Genomic DNA, 17,774 nt, shown 5'->3' with positions numbered 1-17,774 from the left:
AGCTTAGGCAGCTATTTGTGGAGTTTCAACTTTCAGCTACTTTTAGTTACGATGTCAAATTTAAAGACTTTTACCACAAAACTATCTGTTGCTTCAGAATTGTTTGGCTAGCTTTCTGGGTGAACATAACCAGGTTCAAGAGATGTGGTGTTTTGTATCAGACCAGCTGACTTTAAAATATTCCACATGCTAAGGATTTAAGGGAAAAATCAGGCTACTGAAGACAGGTTTACAGATTGCTTGGAAGCATCAGTGTAAGAAAAATTAGGTTGAGACAAACTAGTGCGTAGGGAAGGACACCCCTTGCAATCTGCAGACAGGTATTTTACAACCCCCAGCACACATAGCTTCGCAAAGAATGATAAGCCTGAGCTTTAAGAAGTGCTAATATTATAAAAGTGATTTGGTAAAGCCTTTCATTCTCAAACAGTTGGTCTCTTGACAACGTGTCTCTGAAGCTCCTAAGCACACATATAATAAAAACCTCATCAAGAACAGATCCCAGCAAAGGGACAGATATGTGGTTGGAAGCTGTGAAAGTTCACACTTCAGAAAAAAAAAACAAGCTAACGAACTGCTGAGCCCTGTTAATTGTTTCTTTAAAAAAAACACCACAACCAACAAACCAAAACACAAGCTGTAAATAGATTCTAAAAATTGGACTGATCTGTTTAAAGCAGGTTTTATAACCTGTCATAGATCTTTTAAATAAAAGTATTTTGATTACAATTTTCTTGTTTCGAAAGCATCTGAAATCTGAATAGATAATACTAAAATTACAAGCACACTCATGCTCTTAAAAAAAGTCACAAAGAAATAGTTCTGTCAATTTTCTTGTCCATAGACTACACTCCACATGCAAACTTCTGATAGACTTGCACAGAAACACGTACACAGCCAAGACTAAGCTATTATATTAATAAGTTTCTTTTTTTTAAAAAAATTATGAAATCCACCTGGCGTGTGAACCAGAGCCTAACAGAAGGCAGCGCATGCGCGTGAGTGGGACGAGCAGAGCCAGCAATGCCCTTCCAACACCCTGTCAAGTACACGGGCTCTCCACAGCAACAGGCAGCTTGCATCACATGTATTTTTAAAAGAGCTGTATGCCTTACAAGAATACCGTGTCTTCTGAAAGACGCTAACTGAGACTATCTTGTTTTCATGAGGCAGAAGAAAGCAGTAGGACAGCAAGCAACAAAGCCTTTTTTTTCCCCCCCTTTGAGGAGAGGTGTGAGAAGATGCACATTGAATTCCTTAAACATAATTTACGTTTTATTGTTCCTACAGTACAGCTACATTAGAGTCAAGCTCACGCATGAAGTGTCCTACAAGGACAACCTCAGACCACCAAGCTCTGCTCCTGTGCTGGGAGCACAAAGAAGGATGCAGCCAAATGGGCGCTGAATCACATTTCCTCCAGGGGCTAAGGAACCTTTCCAACTGTTCTGGGAGCTTTCATTCAGTCCTTTAACAGCAGAGATGGACAAGTTAGCAATGGATCACTTCACAGATTTCGCTAGCTCTGGAAGTCAAATTAAAGAACTGAGCTGACAGAAAAGTTTGGCTTTTTTTCAGAATCAACTGAAGAGATTGTATCTCTTGCAATTTTAAGGTGCCCGTGTTGAGACAAATTTAAAGGAGCAGTTCAAAGAAAACGCTTAGCCTCTGCTTTCTTAAATATCACTGTGATGAGTCAAAGTACGTATCTTAGTATATCTGCTTTTTTTTTTTTTTTTTTTTTTTTTTTTTTTTTAAAAAAAAACTTTTCTCCAGCAGTTATTTAGGCCTAGCAGTACAAGGAATGAATAGGACTCCATTCCCAAAATCCTGGAATTTGCCCTTAACTAAAACCATGAAGAGAACTGCAGCCAAATTCACTGATGCACATAGCCAGCTTCAGAGTTCCTCAGAGTCCCAAGTTTTACAGCCACCAAACAAATCAATCTCTTTCTTTTACTGGCTGTGCATAAAACATAACATTTGCTTCAAGAAGAGCTTGTCTAGAAGTCTTTTGAATACAAAACAGGAAAAGGCACTGGTGGTGCTGGGGAAATGACACAATAATATATTTTTTTAAAGCGTGCTGACCCGTTAGAGCTAAAACACCCATCCCTGGCTGTATACTCTATTAATCCAAAAGAAAGAAAGAAAAAAATGCAGTCTTTGGCAATCTAGGGCTCCTAATCATTAAGTCTAACACAGAGCAGCAGAACAATAAAAAGAGCAATTGCATTGTAAATTTATGTACCATGCACAGGTTATGGAATGTAGTGCAACAGGGCACTGTGCAGTGATAAAACTGCATTCCTTACAAAGTTAACAGCTTTAAGCTCATGATTTGTACATGTGGGCAATACTGAATGACCTTCATGCTTTCCAACACTCAGAAGAAGGCAGATTTATTTGCAGTCACAAGTCAGCTGTTTTGTTTTTGGGGATAAACATATAGTTGGAAGAACAAAGGTTTAAACTTAGCATTAAGCAGCAAATGCAGATGCCAGTGCATCAGATTTAAAAGGTGAATTTGAAGCCCATATTCCAAAAAGCAGAGTAACATTAGCATCTCTGTAAACCCTGACAGAACGGTTGTTTGATGCTTTTTTTTGGGGGGGGGTTGGGGGGGGGGGGAGGGAGGGGGAAGGAGTGAGAGATTTTCGTATCTCAGTTCCATTATACAACAGTAGCCTCTCTAACATTTGCCTTAAAATTTAAGAAGTCCTGTTTCACCATAAGACACACAGTGTTCACAATGCATAAAGTTGCACTGCTCTTAGTTCAGGGGACATAATACAAGACTAAGTATTTTCTGACAAAGAAAATCCATCAGACTATTTTACGCAAGCACTGCCTGTCTCATAGTCCCAATTTTCTTAGAAATGAAATTTTTTTTTGCAGAACGTGGTCACTGAACCGGACTGCAGTATCCTAAGAACACTATTATTAAAACAGCTAGCAGCTGTTCATTGCACCAAAACCAACCCCAGTAGACAGTCAACAGTAAAATGTGGCTTTTTTGTTTAACAGACCAAGGTGATAACCTTAGATTATCTAAAACTTCCACATCATAGCTGTTATACTGCTGAAAATGAAGTCCTAATATAGATTAAAGGGAAGTAAAGAGACAACATTAAGCAGAGCTATTTCTGGATATGCAGGGACATAAGGGAACAGCACAGGAATCATTATATTTCCTGCATATCCAGAAATAAGACAGTTATGAAGGCTACAGCTCCTGACGTTCCAAAAACAAATGGCAAAGAAAATCTTATTTACAAGCATTTGCTTCTGGGTTTCAATTTCCCAGAGTTGCAGTAAGGAATTTAATTGTTACTTCACAACCTGAAGTGCCCTCTTCTCAGGTACCTATACAAAAAAAACACAAACACCACACCACAACTGCTAAACAGGATGACACAGTTAAATACTGAACACAGAGCAGGTTTGAGTACAAAGTTACCAAGGGAAGCACACAAGGCTTTGAGACAATCTATAACACTATACAGGTCTTTATAAAAGGTTAATGGTTTGCTAGCTAAGTGCCAAGGTTCACAAAATGGGTATTTTTTTTTGTTTCTTTTTTTTACATGAGATTTGAACTTTGAGCGTTTTTCCTCAGAGCACTAGTTCAACAGTAATCAGACAGGCTCAGGGTACTTTCCTTAGAAGTGTTTTCAAGCACTTTGTTAATAAAATAAGAGACCAAAACAAAGCCTAAATTAGGCTCAGCCCTTTAGATATATGCTTCAGCTTGCTGCTCCTGGGTCAGGCAGCATGACAGCAGTCTGAGTATAGTACTTGGATGACTAACACCAAAACGGGTTGAAAGCAGCAGCAATCATGACAGAGACAATAAAGACCCCAGCAATTGAGCACCACAGCTCCAATGAAAGAAAAATGATTAAAAATAGCTTCAAAAATGCAGAGAAAACACAGCTATGATGCTAAAAGACACTTTCTTAAAGGTCACTTTTCAGTAAAGGGATTATGTGTGGTACTAACAACACACATATAAATAAAGCATATGGCATAAGCAAATGTTAGGATAAGATTTTAGATACATTTAAGAATGGAACCTCAAGGCAAACAGGATACAAAGTGCCATGATAAAAACACAGACAAGTTAAGGAAGGCGTGTGTGGTGTTAAGAAAGTGATCAATTTAAAAACAGCAACAAAAAAGCAAAACAACACCTCCTGCAGTGAAAGGCACAAAGGTACCCCGAGTTATAAGAACATAATCTTTGGCAATTTTAATATAAGCCGCTGTCTTTATCAGCGTACTTCAAACAGAAAATTCCTCTGAAGCTCATCACGTATGAGGAGACCAAGGTAGAGAAATGATAGGATAAGAAGGCAGGAACACAGTGCGTGTCCAACAGGGAGGCACTGGTGGGTGCTTCAGGACAGCTCTCCCACTCGCCTGCTGCACAGATGAGGGGAAACAGGGAACAGGTACGAGTATCTTCTTTCCCTACAGCAGGTCTCTCACCAAAATTTACAGGGAGGAACACAGGAATGGGTGTTTAGGGTTTGTTTCTGTGATGCACAAAAACCCATCAGGCAGATTAGGTGCATGTGTGTGTGAGGACTGTGAGACCGGCGTGCACCTCAGCTGCACCACAGCAGCTTCAGGTGGAGGAAAGGGGCACGCAGGTCAGGGCAAAGGAGATTACAAAGACTAGGACATGGCGCAGCGGGTGCTAAAAGGCAGCGAGCGATGAAAACCAGGTGTTTAGAAATGAGCGTAAGCGGCACCAAGATGTATGTTGGCCAAGGGCTCTGTGGGGACCCGGTGCAGGGCACGGGCTGAGGGCAGAGCAGCCGGGATGGCGGAGGGAAGGTGCCGGGCACAGGTAGAGGAGAGCAGGGCAGGGCAGGGCAGGTGAGGCGAGGTGGCCTCGGGGCCCGGTACCTGGGCGTCTTGGCAGCGGCGCTCTCGCGGCGGTCCAGCACGCCGGGCACGCAGTTGGTGAGCTCGGTCCAGTCGGCGTGCAGCCCGCAGCTCCAGCCCGTGGAGAAGCGGGAGAAGAGCCAGGTCTCCCTGCGGTTGGGGCGGTAGCAGGTGCACTTCTTCTGGCCGGGCCGGCAGTCGCAGGGCACCTCCAGGCGCACGTTCTGCACCAGGTGGCGGCCGAAGGTGGTGCCGCCCGTCTTCTGGATGTGCAGGAAGACGATCACGTCCTCGCCCTTCATGTCGAAGGCGAGCTCCCGCTCCAGCTCCCGCACGGGGAAGTAGTACTTCTTCACGTAGTGCGGGTCCGGCGTGGGGAACAGGTCCGGCTCCTCCGCGTAGGAGCGGCCGCTGGGCGACCCCAGGCTCAGCCCCGGCCCCACGTACTGGTACAGGATGAGCATGAAGCACACCGACACGGCCACGATCAGCAAGAACTTGCTGGTCCTCTCAACCATGGTCCTCCCCGCACGCTTCATGTGTCACCATCTCCCAGGGCTGCCGGCGCTCAGCAGACGGCGGCGGTGCCGGGGGGGCGGGCGGCGGAGCCGGGCGCCTGTGCCAGCCGCCTCCCCCCTGCGCCCCGCAGCGGAGCCTCCCCGGGGGCGGCCGGCCGCTCCCCGCCTCTCCTCCCCTGGGCTCGGCTCCTCACCGTCCCTGCCCGCCCCGGCAGCGGGGCAGGGGCAGCCCGCAGCCCGCAGCCAGCCGCTGCGGAGGGGCCGCGGCAGAGCGGCGAACTCGGGCGGAGGGGCGGGAGGGGGCGGAGAGGGACCGGAGCGCAGAACCAGCCCCCTCCCCGCCCCCCGCCTCAGGAAGCCAGCCCCATCCCGCCGCTGCGCCCCGGCCCCGGCGGCCCCGGCGCGGCAGAGCCCGCCCGAGCCCGAGCCCGAGCCCGCCCCCGCTGCCGGCTGCGCTGGGGCCCGGCCCGGCCCGGCCCGGCTCGGCTCGGCTCGGCTCGGCCGGCAGCGATCGCTTCCTGCCCGCGCCCGGCATGCACAGCGCCCGCCGCCGCCCGCGGCTCCGCCCGCGCCCGCCCGGCCCCCGCTCCCCTCACGGCTCCCTCACGGGGTCGGTGCGGAGAAGTTTGTCAGCGCGGTGCCCCGGGCTGAGCGGCCGGGCGGCCTCGCACCCCGCGGGTACGCTGCCACGGGGCTCGCTCGCAGTGCGATTAAGCAAAGCGCTGCCCGGCAGCTGCCAGGTGCAGCCCTTGCTTGCGGCAGTGCCCTGCGTGAGGGGGGAGTGAGGTGACAGCCACCACCTAGGCAGGAGTCCGTGTAGAGTTAATAACAGGAGCAAGTGCTAACTTCTAGCAAAATCTCCAGCTATGATACTGCATCCCCCCTACCTGCTTCTGTTGGTGACAGTTGTTTCCAGTACTCTAAGATAGAAGTTCTGCCTCGATTTTTAGCACCCACCCTTAAAAAAATCCCAGCAGATAACGCTTTTTAATTCAAGTTGTGTTTTGCAATGAGTGTAAGACAGCGTGTGTGTAGATGAGCCATTGTTAAGCACTGTGTCAGATTTTAAGGGCTTAGGAGGAAATGAGATCCCAGATTTTCATTTGAACACCGTGACTGATAAATCTGCTAGATTTTGAGATGGCTGCATTACTCACGAGTTGTGGAGCCCCAGTGAGTTATGCAGTTCTTCCCAAACAAGTAACGATAAAATGTTTATAGCACCCAAAAGCATCATATATTGTGCTCATACCATTTTTTTGTTTGATATTTCCCTCTTAAAAGTCTGCTTCTGATTCGCTTCTTTTCATGTAGGCTACCAACTCCAGAAACAATGATGTCATTCTTATACACAAAGTTCAGCAACATCCAGCAGCCTAGTATGAACTCAGTTTAAAGGTTTGAAATTTATATTTTGATTTGGGAAATACAGGCATATATATATGTGAGATTTGTATACATTTGGGCTATACACCGCAGTACAAAAAAGCAGTCCAGATTTTAGTATTGCAATGTATTTGCCTATGGTTGTAAACAGACAAATACTTAGAAATGTCCAATATGGGCTATAAAAGATAAATGTACCACAAAGGAAAATACAGAGACACAGTTTTCTTTGCTGCAGCACCTTCCACCCAGCAGTGTGGAACAGCCAACACAGTGGAAGTGGTGGGAAGGCATGTGTCTTTCTGATAAGCGCCCACACACAAGAAGTACAAGGCATCCTGCCTAGGAGATGCTGCTAAACCAAAGCTCTGGGACCAACGCTTTCATTTTTACCAAAATGCTGTGGAATCCTCCCTTGCTAATTCTGCGTGGCAGAAATGCTGGTATTTCAAAGCTGCTTACTGGTATGACTCGCCTAAGATGATCACTTAAGCAAATACTTAAATCAATCCTTATTTTTACTTAAGGTAAAATTCCACTGAAAACAGTGACAAAGTAGTTCTTTGCTACACAGGGAATTATACATCAAGTGCTGCATCCATGCTAATTTAGACCAGAATTTTTCTTAAAAATGGGAAGATCCGAGCAGAGTTAAAATAGCAAGATTTACTCTTTCTCTAGCCCTTCCACTTCAAACGGGGGAAAGAGATGGGAAATCAAAATAATAAAGTCATGTTGTTACTGTCACCTCTGCCTGCTTATTCTCTGAATTTAACTAGACCATGCGTTCAGCCATTACTGCTCATCACAAGATCAATCTTTCTCTCGTAGGCCAGACCTCACCAGGCTTTCCTGTGTCTCATCTGGGATTCATCATGGTAAGTCTGACTAGCTCCAGGAGCAGACCTCTGTTTCCTGTGAGGCAGTGAGAGTGACAATCTGCAATCACTGAGACACCTAAAAACTAAATGTTTATGTAGAATGAAAGTGTTTTGGAGGGGAAAAAAAAAAAAAGTTTGTATTGTTATCTCTAAACCGTGAGCAGGGGAGACACATTTCAGATTTCATCTCTCTGCATCCTTCTAGGCAAACGCAAACAGAAATCCCCCCTTAGCCCACTGAAAAAGTTCTTCTACCTTTTGGTGTCTGTCTGATCCTTTGCACTGTAGGTTGGACAAATAAGTTTTGCAGTCCATTCCTGTCATAAATCCTGCCCCCATCTGTTTAATGGCTTAACTTTCAGTCATTCAACTGTACGCTGGGATCCACTGCGTCTCTTCCCTGTTTGTACAGCCCCTATTAAGTCACATGGAAATTCTCTTACTGCAGCCTGCCAAACGTCCCTTATTCCTCAAACAAGCCTCAGATAGTGATACTCCATCTCAGAATTCGTAACATTTTACGTCACCTTCATGGCCAGCACAAAGGTTATATTAGACACACATTTAACACTCACAAGCCATCTGTTTAAAAATCGTGCAAAAGCCTGAGGTAACCCTGGCATCGACAACTGAAGGTCATGTTCCATTTCAATCTGAACTGATGCAAGTTGGATTTTGGAGTGGCTGGAAAAGTAAATCACATCTTAAATGCTTGGAGATTAAACCTCAGCATGGACTCCATGTGTTTTACCTTGTTTTTCAGCATGGCTTCCTTTATTCTGTGCTTAATGCTAGACAGAAGACCAGTTTTAGCAATGCCTCAAATTACTCATTTATACTAACGTAAAACTGAGATATCTAGGAAATTTCCACTCCTAATCTGTCAGAAAGAGCAGAACCTCTCCTAATACAAGCAAATTCAAAGACTGTGTCTGGCTTTTTCAGAGGAGTCCAACTGATACAGGACTATAAATTCCATTGATTCTCAGTGATTTTCACATTTCCAAGTCCCTTCAGGTACATTGGAAAGGTCTATTGTTTTTGTACATTTCCTCACAATAGTCCGGATCTGTGGAGGTATTAACTTTCAACTTACACTTTAGAAGAAGTCAAACTGAAGTCAGGCTTATGCTAGTTATGTCACCTAAAGTTGGTCTATATTCAACCATTTTCCCAGTCAAAAGCAACCTAGACAGCTAAGCCGCCACTCATGACTTATTCATGGTAAGATTCTGCTAGGAGTGAGATACAAAGATTAGAGATCTTCTTACAGATAACAACACAAAATATACACAAGTTTTGCATAGCAGTTGAAAAGTGTTTTATTGCTTGCTGCTGTCCACTGGATGCCTGAATCTTTAGCTTCAGATCTAATGTAATATTTTGCTTTATATCCCATGGGGGCTATGCTTTCCCTGCAAGGAAGCTGTTAAGTAGTAATTTTGGTTTGACTTGGAGCAAGGAGAGCCAATGCAAAGCCATACTGGCTTACAGCAAGGTGCAGTACCGTGTATTCACCTGGGAGTCCTGAAGGCCTTGCTCTGGGTCCCAGCACGGCAGCCTGTCCCCTCCTGCTCTTTCCGAGTAATTGCAGAATGCAGGGACTGAGCCTTCAGACAGCTTAGCCTGCATCCACACTGTTACTGGCAGTGAGAGCAAGCCATATCTGTGCTTAGCACTTAGACCTGTAGGATGGGACAGGTCTGCTCTGGGGTAAATTACTAATGCATACCTGAGCTTGAGGTTTATGTGTTTGCAGCTAGAAATCAGATGAAGAGCAACATCTGAATTAATAATGAAGTGAAGACAAACCTAGATATAGTGAGAGTGGACAGCTTATTACACAAAACCACCCATGAGAAAACAGGAGTAGGAAATGTGTAAACCACATACCGCTTCTGCCACCAAAACCTCAATGAAGTACTTATCTCAGAGCCTAATAAATAAATACTAGCTTTATTAGGCAGGGGGAGTCTAAAGGCTTCTTGACACTGAAGTTCCTGTAGTTTACTGCAAACTAGTATAACACAGCTAACCAAAGCAGAAATAATCCTCTTAAACACTTGCAAATCCTAAAAAATACCTCAGTAAAAGCACCTAAATAGTTCTACTACTAAATATTATGGAAAAAAAAAAGAGTATATTAATTTTGTTTCCTGAGGAAAAGCTCCCTGTTCCCCCAAGTAGGTTAAAGCAAATCATTTACCTTGTTCATTCCAATCTGGATTACTTTTCCCCTGCTCCTTTGGCTGATTAGGAAAAGTGGGCATACCATTCTCTCATTTGCCTTGGGGATATGCTTGTAACACAAACCAAGTGAATGGTGAGGAGTCACAGGATTTAGCAGTTGGCCTGTAATACCAATACTTAGACCTATAGCAAAGTGTAGAACAGGGTTTCATAAAGTGTAGAAAAGGGGTTCATAAACTTATTTTCCTCATCCACTGCTGTTAGCAGCATCAGAAGTCGTTCCCAGCCATACATATTTGCAGTGGCAGTGCTCACACACCATTTTCCTGTGATGTTTGCACTCCTAGTCATAAACCCATAACATACTGGAAGCACTGGTGAAAAGAATGTATAGCTTGGGTGCTAGCACCACAGGTTAGCCAGTGCACCACCGAGCTCTTACAGCCAGTGATCACTGCTCCTGGAGTGCAGCACAGTTCCGTTTCAGTCAGGGAGCAGATACTGAATGATGCCAAACTCTACCAGACCAGGCAAATCTCGTTTTGATTCCAGGCTCTTGCACTACTTCTGTAGGGCCACTGGAAAGGTTTCCTGTTTGCAAGAGACCAAAGACAGTCTCAGAAACATCGGCAGAAATTTGAATACTGAAGCCCCTAGTGGCTAACCTAAATGCAGGGAAGTCTAACTTCAGCAGTGACAGAGATCAAATCTGCATTTTAGAACTGGGACTGCAGCTGAAGCGTATATAGTTTCTAGGGTATTAATCCATCGAAGGGAGGAGTTTGTTGACTCATAAAGAAGGCACAAGATGTCAGCTGCTCCTTATTCAAACTCTTTTTTTTCCTACTTGCATCACAACAGCTGCAAGATGATGAGGTCTGGGATGGACGGAAACGATAAGCTTATTTGTTGGTGGCATATTATTAGCATTATTACCCATTTGTATATGGGGATTAAATAAATGTAAGGGGAGGTTGATTTCTACAAGATTTTACTTCCCCCAGACTCTCTCTAATACAGCAGCTGTCCACTGTGACATGCCTGTTAGCAGAGAGAAAGTATAACCATTTCAGCCTTGCACTGTGAAACCCTCAAAGCATGAATGGGACACAAACTTTTGATTTCTGGTACGGGTATTAATCTCACATATCTAGAAAGACTAAGAAGGTGGTCCCTCATCGTGGAAGGAAGTCAGTGCAGCCAGCAAAATTTCTGCATGTTGACTAACTACAGACAGAGCAGGTGTCTAGACGGTCAGAAAATGGTGCTGGAGTTAGTTCTGTATGAATGGCTTAAGAGCCTTCTGCAGTGAACCAAAGCTTAAGATCAGCTCTTGGCCAAGCTTACTGGCATGCAGATTTTTATTTTTTATTTTTTTTTTTTCTGTGTGGCATAACAACCTAAAGATTATTGGAAATACTTTTTTCCCCTCTCTTCATTAAAAGCTGCCATGTATTAGGAATAGACTTGTCTCTGACATATAAATGGCCTGTGAACACATACACTGTTTCTTAATATTTTATCCCGTCAGTTCCTTGATCTTGATCAAAAAACTGACAACTCAGTCTGGAAATTGCAATTCTAAAACAAACGTGCTTATGGGATTTTGACTTGATCTCTCTGTATGATCCTCCAGGGAAATAACTAATTAGAACAGGCATTCATTCTTCCCTGCTGATGTTGTAACATTATTGGTGAACACACAAAGATGGGATGCTAAAGTTCATGAGAACTAAGAGAGATGCACAAAAGTAACTAACCACTTTCCCCTGTAAGCCTCAGGTAAAGAAGCTATATATTGAAGTAAGTAAACTGAAAGCTATACAATAAGCTGGCTCTGTAGCAATCATATGCTTACATATGTGCAGTTAAACTGGAAATGTGTACAATTCAGCTTTGAAGGCTTCTAGATGAAGTCAACAACGTGAAGGTTGTAAGGAATTTGAAGTACACTGCTTAATGGATTAAGAGAGAAAGAGAGAGAGAAAGAAAGAGAGAGAGAAAGAGAAAAAGAGAGAAAAAAGAGAGAGAGAGAGAAAGAGGGGAAGGGAAGGGAAGGGAAGGGAAGGGAAGGGAAGGGAAGGGAAGGGAAGGGAAGGGAAGGGAAGGGAAGGGAAGGGAAGGGAAGGGAAGGGAAGGGAAGGGAAGGGAAGGGAAGGGAAGGGAAGGGAAGGGAAGGGAAAGACAAGTTGTGGATAATCACTGCCTCTGCTTTGTGTCCACAGAATTAGCTCTTTCAATTTTGCTTCTCCTACACACAACATGGCAAAGAGTTGTAGAGCTGTAGACTTGGCAAAAAAAAAAAAAAAAAAAAGTCTGAATACTTTCTGAACAAATAAAAGCTGCTGGCTCAAAAATCGCTTATTGTGGAAAAAAAAATGTGCAGGAATAATAAAAAAATAAAAATCTTCCTTTTGTAATATTCAGAGCACTACCACAAAATTATCTCAGCGGGAAAAGAAAGAAATGGGAAGAAGTTGCACAACAGCTGCCTCTGTGCAGCAGGAGCTGTGTGGCTGAGAACCAAGAGATGAGCAGGAGCAGTCTCCCTGCAGCGCTGCCGGCCATGCACACGGGTGCCAGCACGCCCCAGCAGTGGTCCGGGTGCTGGCAGAGCGCTGGCACTGTGACCCCTGGGGATTTCCTGCAGCTGGGCTTCTCACCACGGCTGCGATTTTTGGCATCTTACTGAGAGAGTCTGCATAACAGATACCAGGTCAAGACTTGAGATGATGGGGAAAATTCAAGAGGACTGCAAGATCAAAATTAAGTCCTCGTAATTTATAATTAAGGAGAGAGAAAAGCTAACACAAAAAGAGCTCTGGAGATTTAAGTGTTTTTAGGCCACAGCAACAAGAAAATGGGAAGAAAAGGCTAAAATGCCAACTGGCAGACAAGTTCTTGGCTAAAATGAAAACTGTGGGTCCAATGTCACATTGCAGGGCTGTAGTGTGAGGCTGCTTTCCTGCACTGCCTTTCAAGCTCACTTTTCTGGGTTGCTCACTCTGAGGCAGTACATCACCCCTTTCTGAACTCTGCCACCCAGTAACTTACCAGAAGGAGAAGACAAGTGATCTGGCCCACACTGTACTGGTAATGGAACTTTAATTGCATCAGACAACACAGCGACTCCAGAGTGGATCAGCAGTAGCAGATCAGCATCCTGATAGAGGCACAACGGGGAAATAACTGTAGAACCAGCACAGCCTCTGGAGTGAGGGCTTATGTATTTCAGGCTCGATCTACTTAAAAAATTACCTGTAGTATATCAGTCATTTTATTTATTTATTTTATTTCATTTATTTTTGATTTCTACACTGAGCATCAGTGGTAGCTGGTGGCAAGGAGTTTTCCGCCTCTCCAATTTTTATTTAAATAAAAAGCCCTTGAAATAAGCATAATATCTGTACATGCAGTACACTGGTATTACAGTTGGCTGGGATGAAAGACTCATATGAACAACAAGAGGAAAAGTAATATAAATTTGAGCCTACTAGTGTATACATATCAGAAATACCATAAAAATGTATTACTTGGTTTTAGTGGAAATGCAGAAGCCCCAACTACTCTTTCACTGAGTCTCACAAGGCAGGTAAGCATAAAGTTGTCTGTGGTTAAAAACAAAACAAAACAAAACAAACAAACAAGCTAACAGAGTTACACTGAACTTGTGCTGGAATTTGTTCCACATTTGATTCCTAGACACTGGCATTTTCAGTTATCTGATTCCTTCTTCTGCCACTGCAAATCCAGTTACGTACTTCTATTTAAAATGTGCTGTAATAAAAAATTTCCTGCCTCATTCTCCTTTGTTAAGAGGAAGAAATCTTACAATCAACAGCTGTTCACAACAAGAATTACAGGAGAGAACGCCACATTGCTCACTGAGAGGATGCAGTGCTACCTTCTTTTTATTGTACCACTTTTCAACCACTGGATGATGCTGGATGGAAACAGGAGAAATTCCAAGACTTCTTTGTCACTGACAGTAAAATGTAACCTAAGCAAAACAAGTCCTGCCGATTTCTGCATGTTTTAAAGTACACCAACATATTGCTGTAAAACATATATCAGAGAAAAGAAAAGAAACAGAATATATGGATAGTAACTTTTAGTTAATTTACCATGTTTTAACCTCTCACTTTTATTGTACAACTGTTAAAAAGAGTTTTAATGTTACTAGGGCCTTTTCTTTTAATTAGCCATTTTAAGTATCTTCTTTTTCCAAGTTGGTAAATTTTTTTTTATTGTCAATCTAGTTCCTTACTTCCTTGTACTGCAGTGAGGATTAAAACTTGTAACAGAGACTGCCTTGTTCGAGGCTTTGTTGGAGACAGTGCAATGGGCCTGTGCTGATGACATGGGGCTGTGCTCTGCACGCTGCTGTAACACGTGGTGTGTCATTGCCCTTTTCACAGGTAGAGCTGATGTGCATATACTTCACCCTGTGATAAAAAACTAATGTTGCCTTCCTTAACTGAAAGAGTATTACTTCCTAGCAAAAGGGAACACTTTCTTCTTGTTTATAAAAGTAGGAATGTCCTTAGTTAAAAACAGAAAAGCTGAACTTATGAAAATATGGAATGCTTTTCAAGGAAAATTACTTTTTCAAGTTTAGCTTCCTCGATTTGCTGAGAATTTTCATGAAAAGGCTATTGAAATGGGAGACAAGAAATCATTTCTAACGCTGATGGAAACAGATACTTGTACAGTTGTGCTTCTCAAAGGAACTGGACAAGACAGCGTTTAAGCACTTCCTAACAGTATGTAAGAGATTGTTGTGGAACAAGACTAAACTTAAGGGAAAGGTGTGCTACGGAATGGAAAGGGAAAGATTTCTCTTCCTAACCAAAAAATTAAAGCTTTCCACATACCTGTCACTTTGGTAACCTCCTGGAAGACAACTCCTGAGAGCACTGAGATAAGAACCTCTGAACAGAAATGTACTGTTAATACCGTTCTTGCAATGGAAATGACATTAAGTAAAATGAGTTCTCGTAGGCAGGATATTGTTCAAAATAAAAGTATTATTCTTTCTAGTTGGTGCTTGGCAGTATAGTGAAATTTATTAGAACACTTTCCAGTGTGGATATTCTTCTATAATAAAAATGATTTCTTTTGGAATAATGAGTTTGCTTCAAATGCAAATGCAGAGTAGCTTGCTTTGGTATAACATCCTCTTCCCCCTCCCCTCCCTCTCTTTTTTTCTAGACCTGTGTTGAAATTCTTACTGTTTCATTTACTACCTATATATAAATATGCTGTTAGCTTGTTTAAGAAGTAAAAGAGATTATAGAAGTGCTCCGTTTTTAGGGAGAACCACTTTATGAATAACACATCTTCTGTTTTAAGAAGCATAGCCCAGAGATTGGGGCTTTGTGTCAGTGTTAAACTATTGCATCAGTTCAGAAGAGAGACTGACATTTGGCTAGACATTTGCATTACTAAGTTTGAAATTCTTTACTATGAGGGTGGTGAGGCCCTGGCCCAGGCTGCCCAGAGCAGCTGTGGCTGCCCCATCCCTGGCAGTGCCCAAGGCCAGGCTGGATGGGGCTGGGGGCAGCCTGGGCTGGTGGGAGGGGGCCCTGCCCAGAGAAAGGGGCTGGAGCCAGGGGTCTTTGAGGTCCCTTCCAACCCAAACCATTCTGTGATTCTATGATTCTGTGAAATGCAAAACAACAGGAAAAAAAAAGGGCTGTTTAGAAGCAAAAGCCAAGCCGGATAATTACAATGCACTTTTAAATCCGAATTTCCTCTGCCCCTGCTGCTGGCTTGGTTACCAGTGGACTTTCTCTTTAGGAAGGAGGGTATGGGGAGCAAGGTGTTTAGACAGTCTAAGATACAAAAACAGAATGCTGTATATTGAAGCAAAAGCTTTAAGGCAATACAAGTACACTTCTCCATGGCATCCCTTCAAGGAATATGTGAATCTTTCTGATAACTACTGCTGACACCTATGAAAAGAATGTGAATGTTCTCAGTGAAGCAGAAACCAAAAGAGGTTGTGAGTACCTCATTACTATTTTTCAGGTAATCTGGCAAAAACATACTTGGAAAAATTCCACGTCATTCCTAGAAGTAACTTAAATCTTGGAGAAGGTTTTGTGCTGGTTTTACAGAAAGTCAAATAAGTTGTGGTTAGTACTTTGCTCTTCTTAGCCTGAAGGAGCAAACAATTGCCTGCTGATAAGGTCAAGCCTCCGTGTAGTGTTTTGTTGCTACTGAACTGGCAAGAATTCTTCCAAATAACTGTGTGCAATTTATTTTGAGAGAGTCAAGAATTCTGCATGAAAAAAAAAAATAGCAACCAAAGGAGAAATGTAAATGTATGTAGACGGGCAGGAGACCATTTTCATTTTGATAAACAACAAATTCTGATAAGCAGGGAAAGAAAAGTGTGAGGTATTTTGTTGCCACAGATTTTATGCAGCTCTGCAGAAAATATGTGAAGTAACTTGGTATAATCCTGCCTTTCCATTGTCTGCATGAAGCACGTAAGGTCTCAGTTGACACACGGTTACAAATACGCTGCCAAAGTGGATGCACTCCAGCAGCACAGCCGTGTCAGCAGCTGCACGCCCTGGACTGACAGTACCTGGTGTCCTCTGCCAGTGCAACCTCTGACAAGGAAGCTCGGCTCCAGGACAAAATAGCCCAAAGTGCACATGCTCCAGCACCAGGATTACAACAGCAAATTGAAGCGAAGCCATCTAGAGTGTCATCTCTTTGATGACAATATTGGTTAGATTGTAAAAATCCCACCTTTAGTAGCATTCGTGTAGGCATACTGGTAGCCTGAGCAGATGAGCCTCTCTGGCTTGACAGCAATGTTCACAAATTTTATAGCAATTGTACTGAAAACAGCTGTGGAAGGCTAGTTCTCAGACACAGGTTGGCCTAGCAGCAGTTGGAGGGCAGCATACACACATATTGTCCCAGCAATACTGTTTTTCTGGCAGAAGCCACAGAAGGAAAATGTGCTCTTTTCTGGCACCCTCACACTGCTGAATTGAAAGATATTGCAGAAGGGAAGATCAAAATGGGAAAAGCAAAAATCCTCTTTCATTATCTCTCCTCCAAGGTCCCTCAGGATGATTTTCTGCAAATAATTGTCATTCTATGAATGGGTTTGGTGCAAGGTACAGATGTTAACTGTACAGGAACTATAGGAATAACTGTTATGGTTTCCATACCCAGCTGCCCCTCTCACTTTTTCCCAAGATTTTTGAGAGGTATAAGCTGAACTGTAGCAACTCTGTAGTGGGTTTACGTGGCAAGGTTTTGGTAGCAGAGGGCTCCAGGGATGGCTTTTGTGAGAAAAATCACCTGCCCATGTTAGATAAGGGCCAGTCTCAGCTGACTCCAAAGGGACCTGCCTCTGCCCAGAGCCGAGCCAGTAAGTGATGTGGTTTGTGCCTCTGTGAGAACAGATTTAGGGAAGGAAAAAAAAAAAACTGCTGGACAACAGCAGCTGGGAGAACGAGGAGTGAAAAACAGAAGGAAACTGAAGGTGAAGAAGGAGGAGGAGAGGTGCTCCAGAAACCAGAGCAGAAGTCCCCTGCAGCCTGTGGAGAGGCCCCTGGTGCAGCAGGCTGTCCCCCTGCAGCCCATGGAGTACCACAGTGGAGCAGGGGTCCACGCTGCAGCCCATGGAGGAGCCCACGGTGGAGCAGGTGGCCCTGCAGTGACAGAGGCTGCGGCCTGTGGAGGACCCCTGCCGGAGCAGGCCCTGGGCTGGAGCTGCAGCCTATGGAGAGGAGCCCAGGAGCAGGAGGCTGGGGGAGCTGCTGCCCGTGGGGGACCCAGGTTGGAGCAGTTTGCTCCTGGGGGATGGACCCCGTGGTACGGAGCCATACCTGGAGCAGTTCTGGAAGAGCTGCTGCCTGTGGAAAGCCCACACAGGATC

The 17,774-nt window shown here is 44.1% G+C and overlaps 1 protein-coding gene across 1 annotated transcript in view; it reads right to left on the bottom strand.

Annotated features, from left to right (window-relative positions):
• HS6ST1 (heparan sulfate 6-O-sulfotransferase 1) overlaps window positions 1-5,629 on the bottom strand; it is a 186,235-nt gene extending 180,606 nt beyond the window's left edge. The window contains exon 1 of the mRNA XM_084292222.1: window positions 4,915-5,629. Within this exon, the coding sequence (XP_084148348.1) occupies window positions 4,915-5,432 (518 nt within the window). The 5' untranslated portion in view covers window positions 5,433-5,629. The remainder of the gene's footprint in view (window positions 1-4,914) is intronic.
• Between the last annotated feature and the right edge of the window lie 12,145 nt (window positions 5,630-17,774).

The sequence above is a fragment of the Netta rufina genome, assembly GCF_964035555.1.
Source record: "Netta rufina genome assembly, chromosome: 9".
Classification (NCBI taxonomy): Eukaryota; Metazoa; Chordata; class Aves; order Anseriformes; family Anatidae; genus Netta; species Netta rufina.
This window is presented reverse-complemented; position numbering and strand designations above follow the sequence as displayed.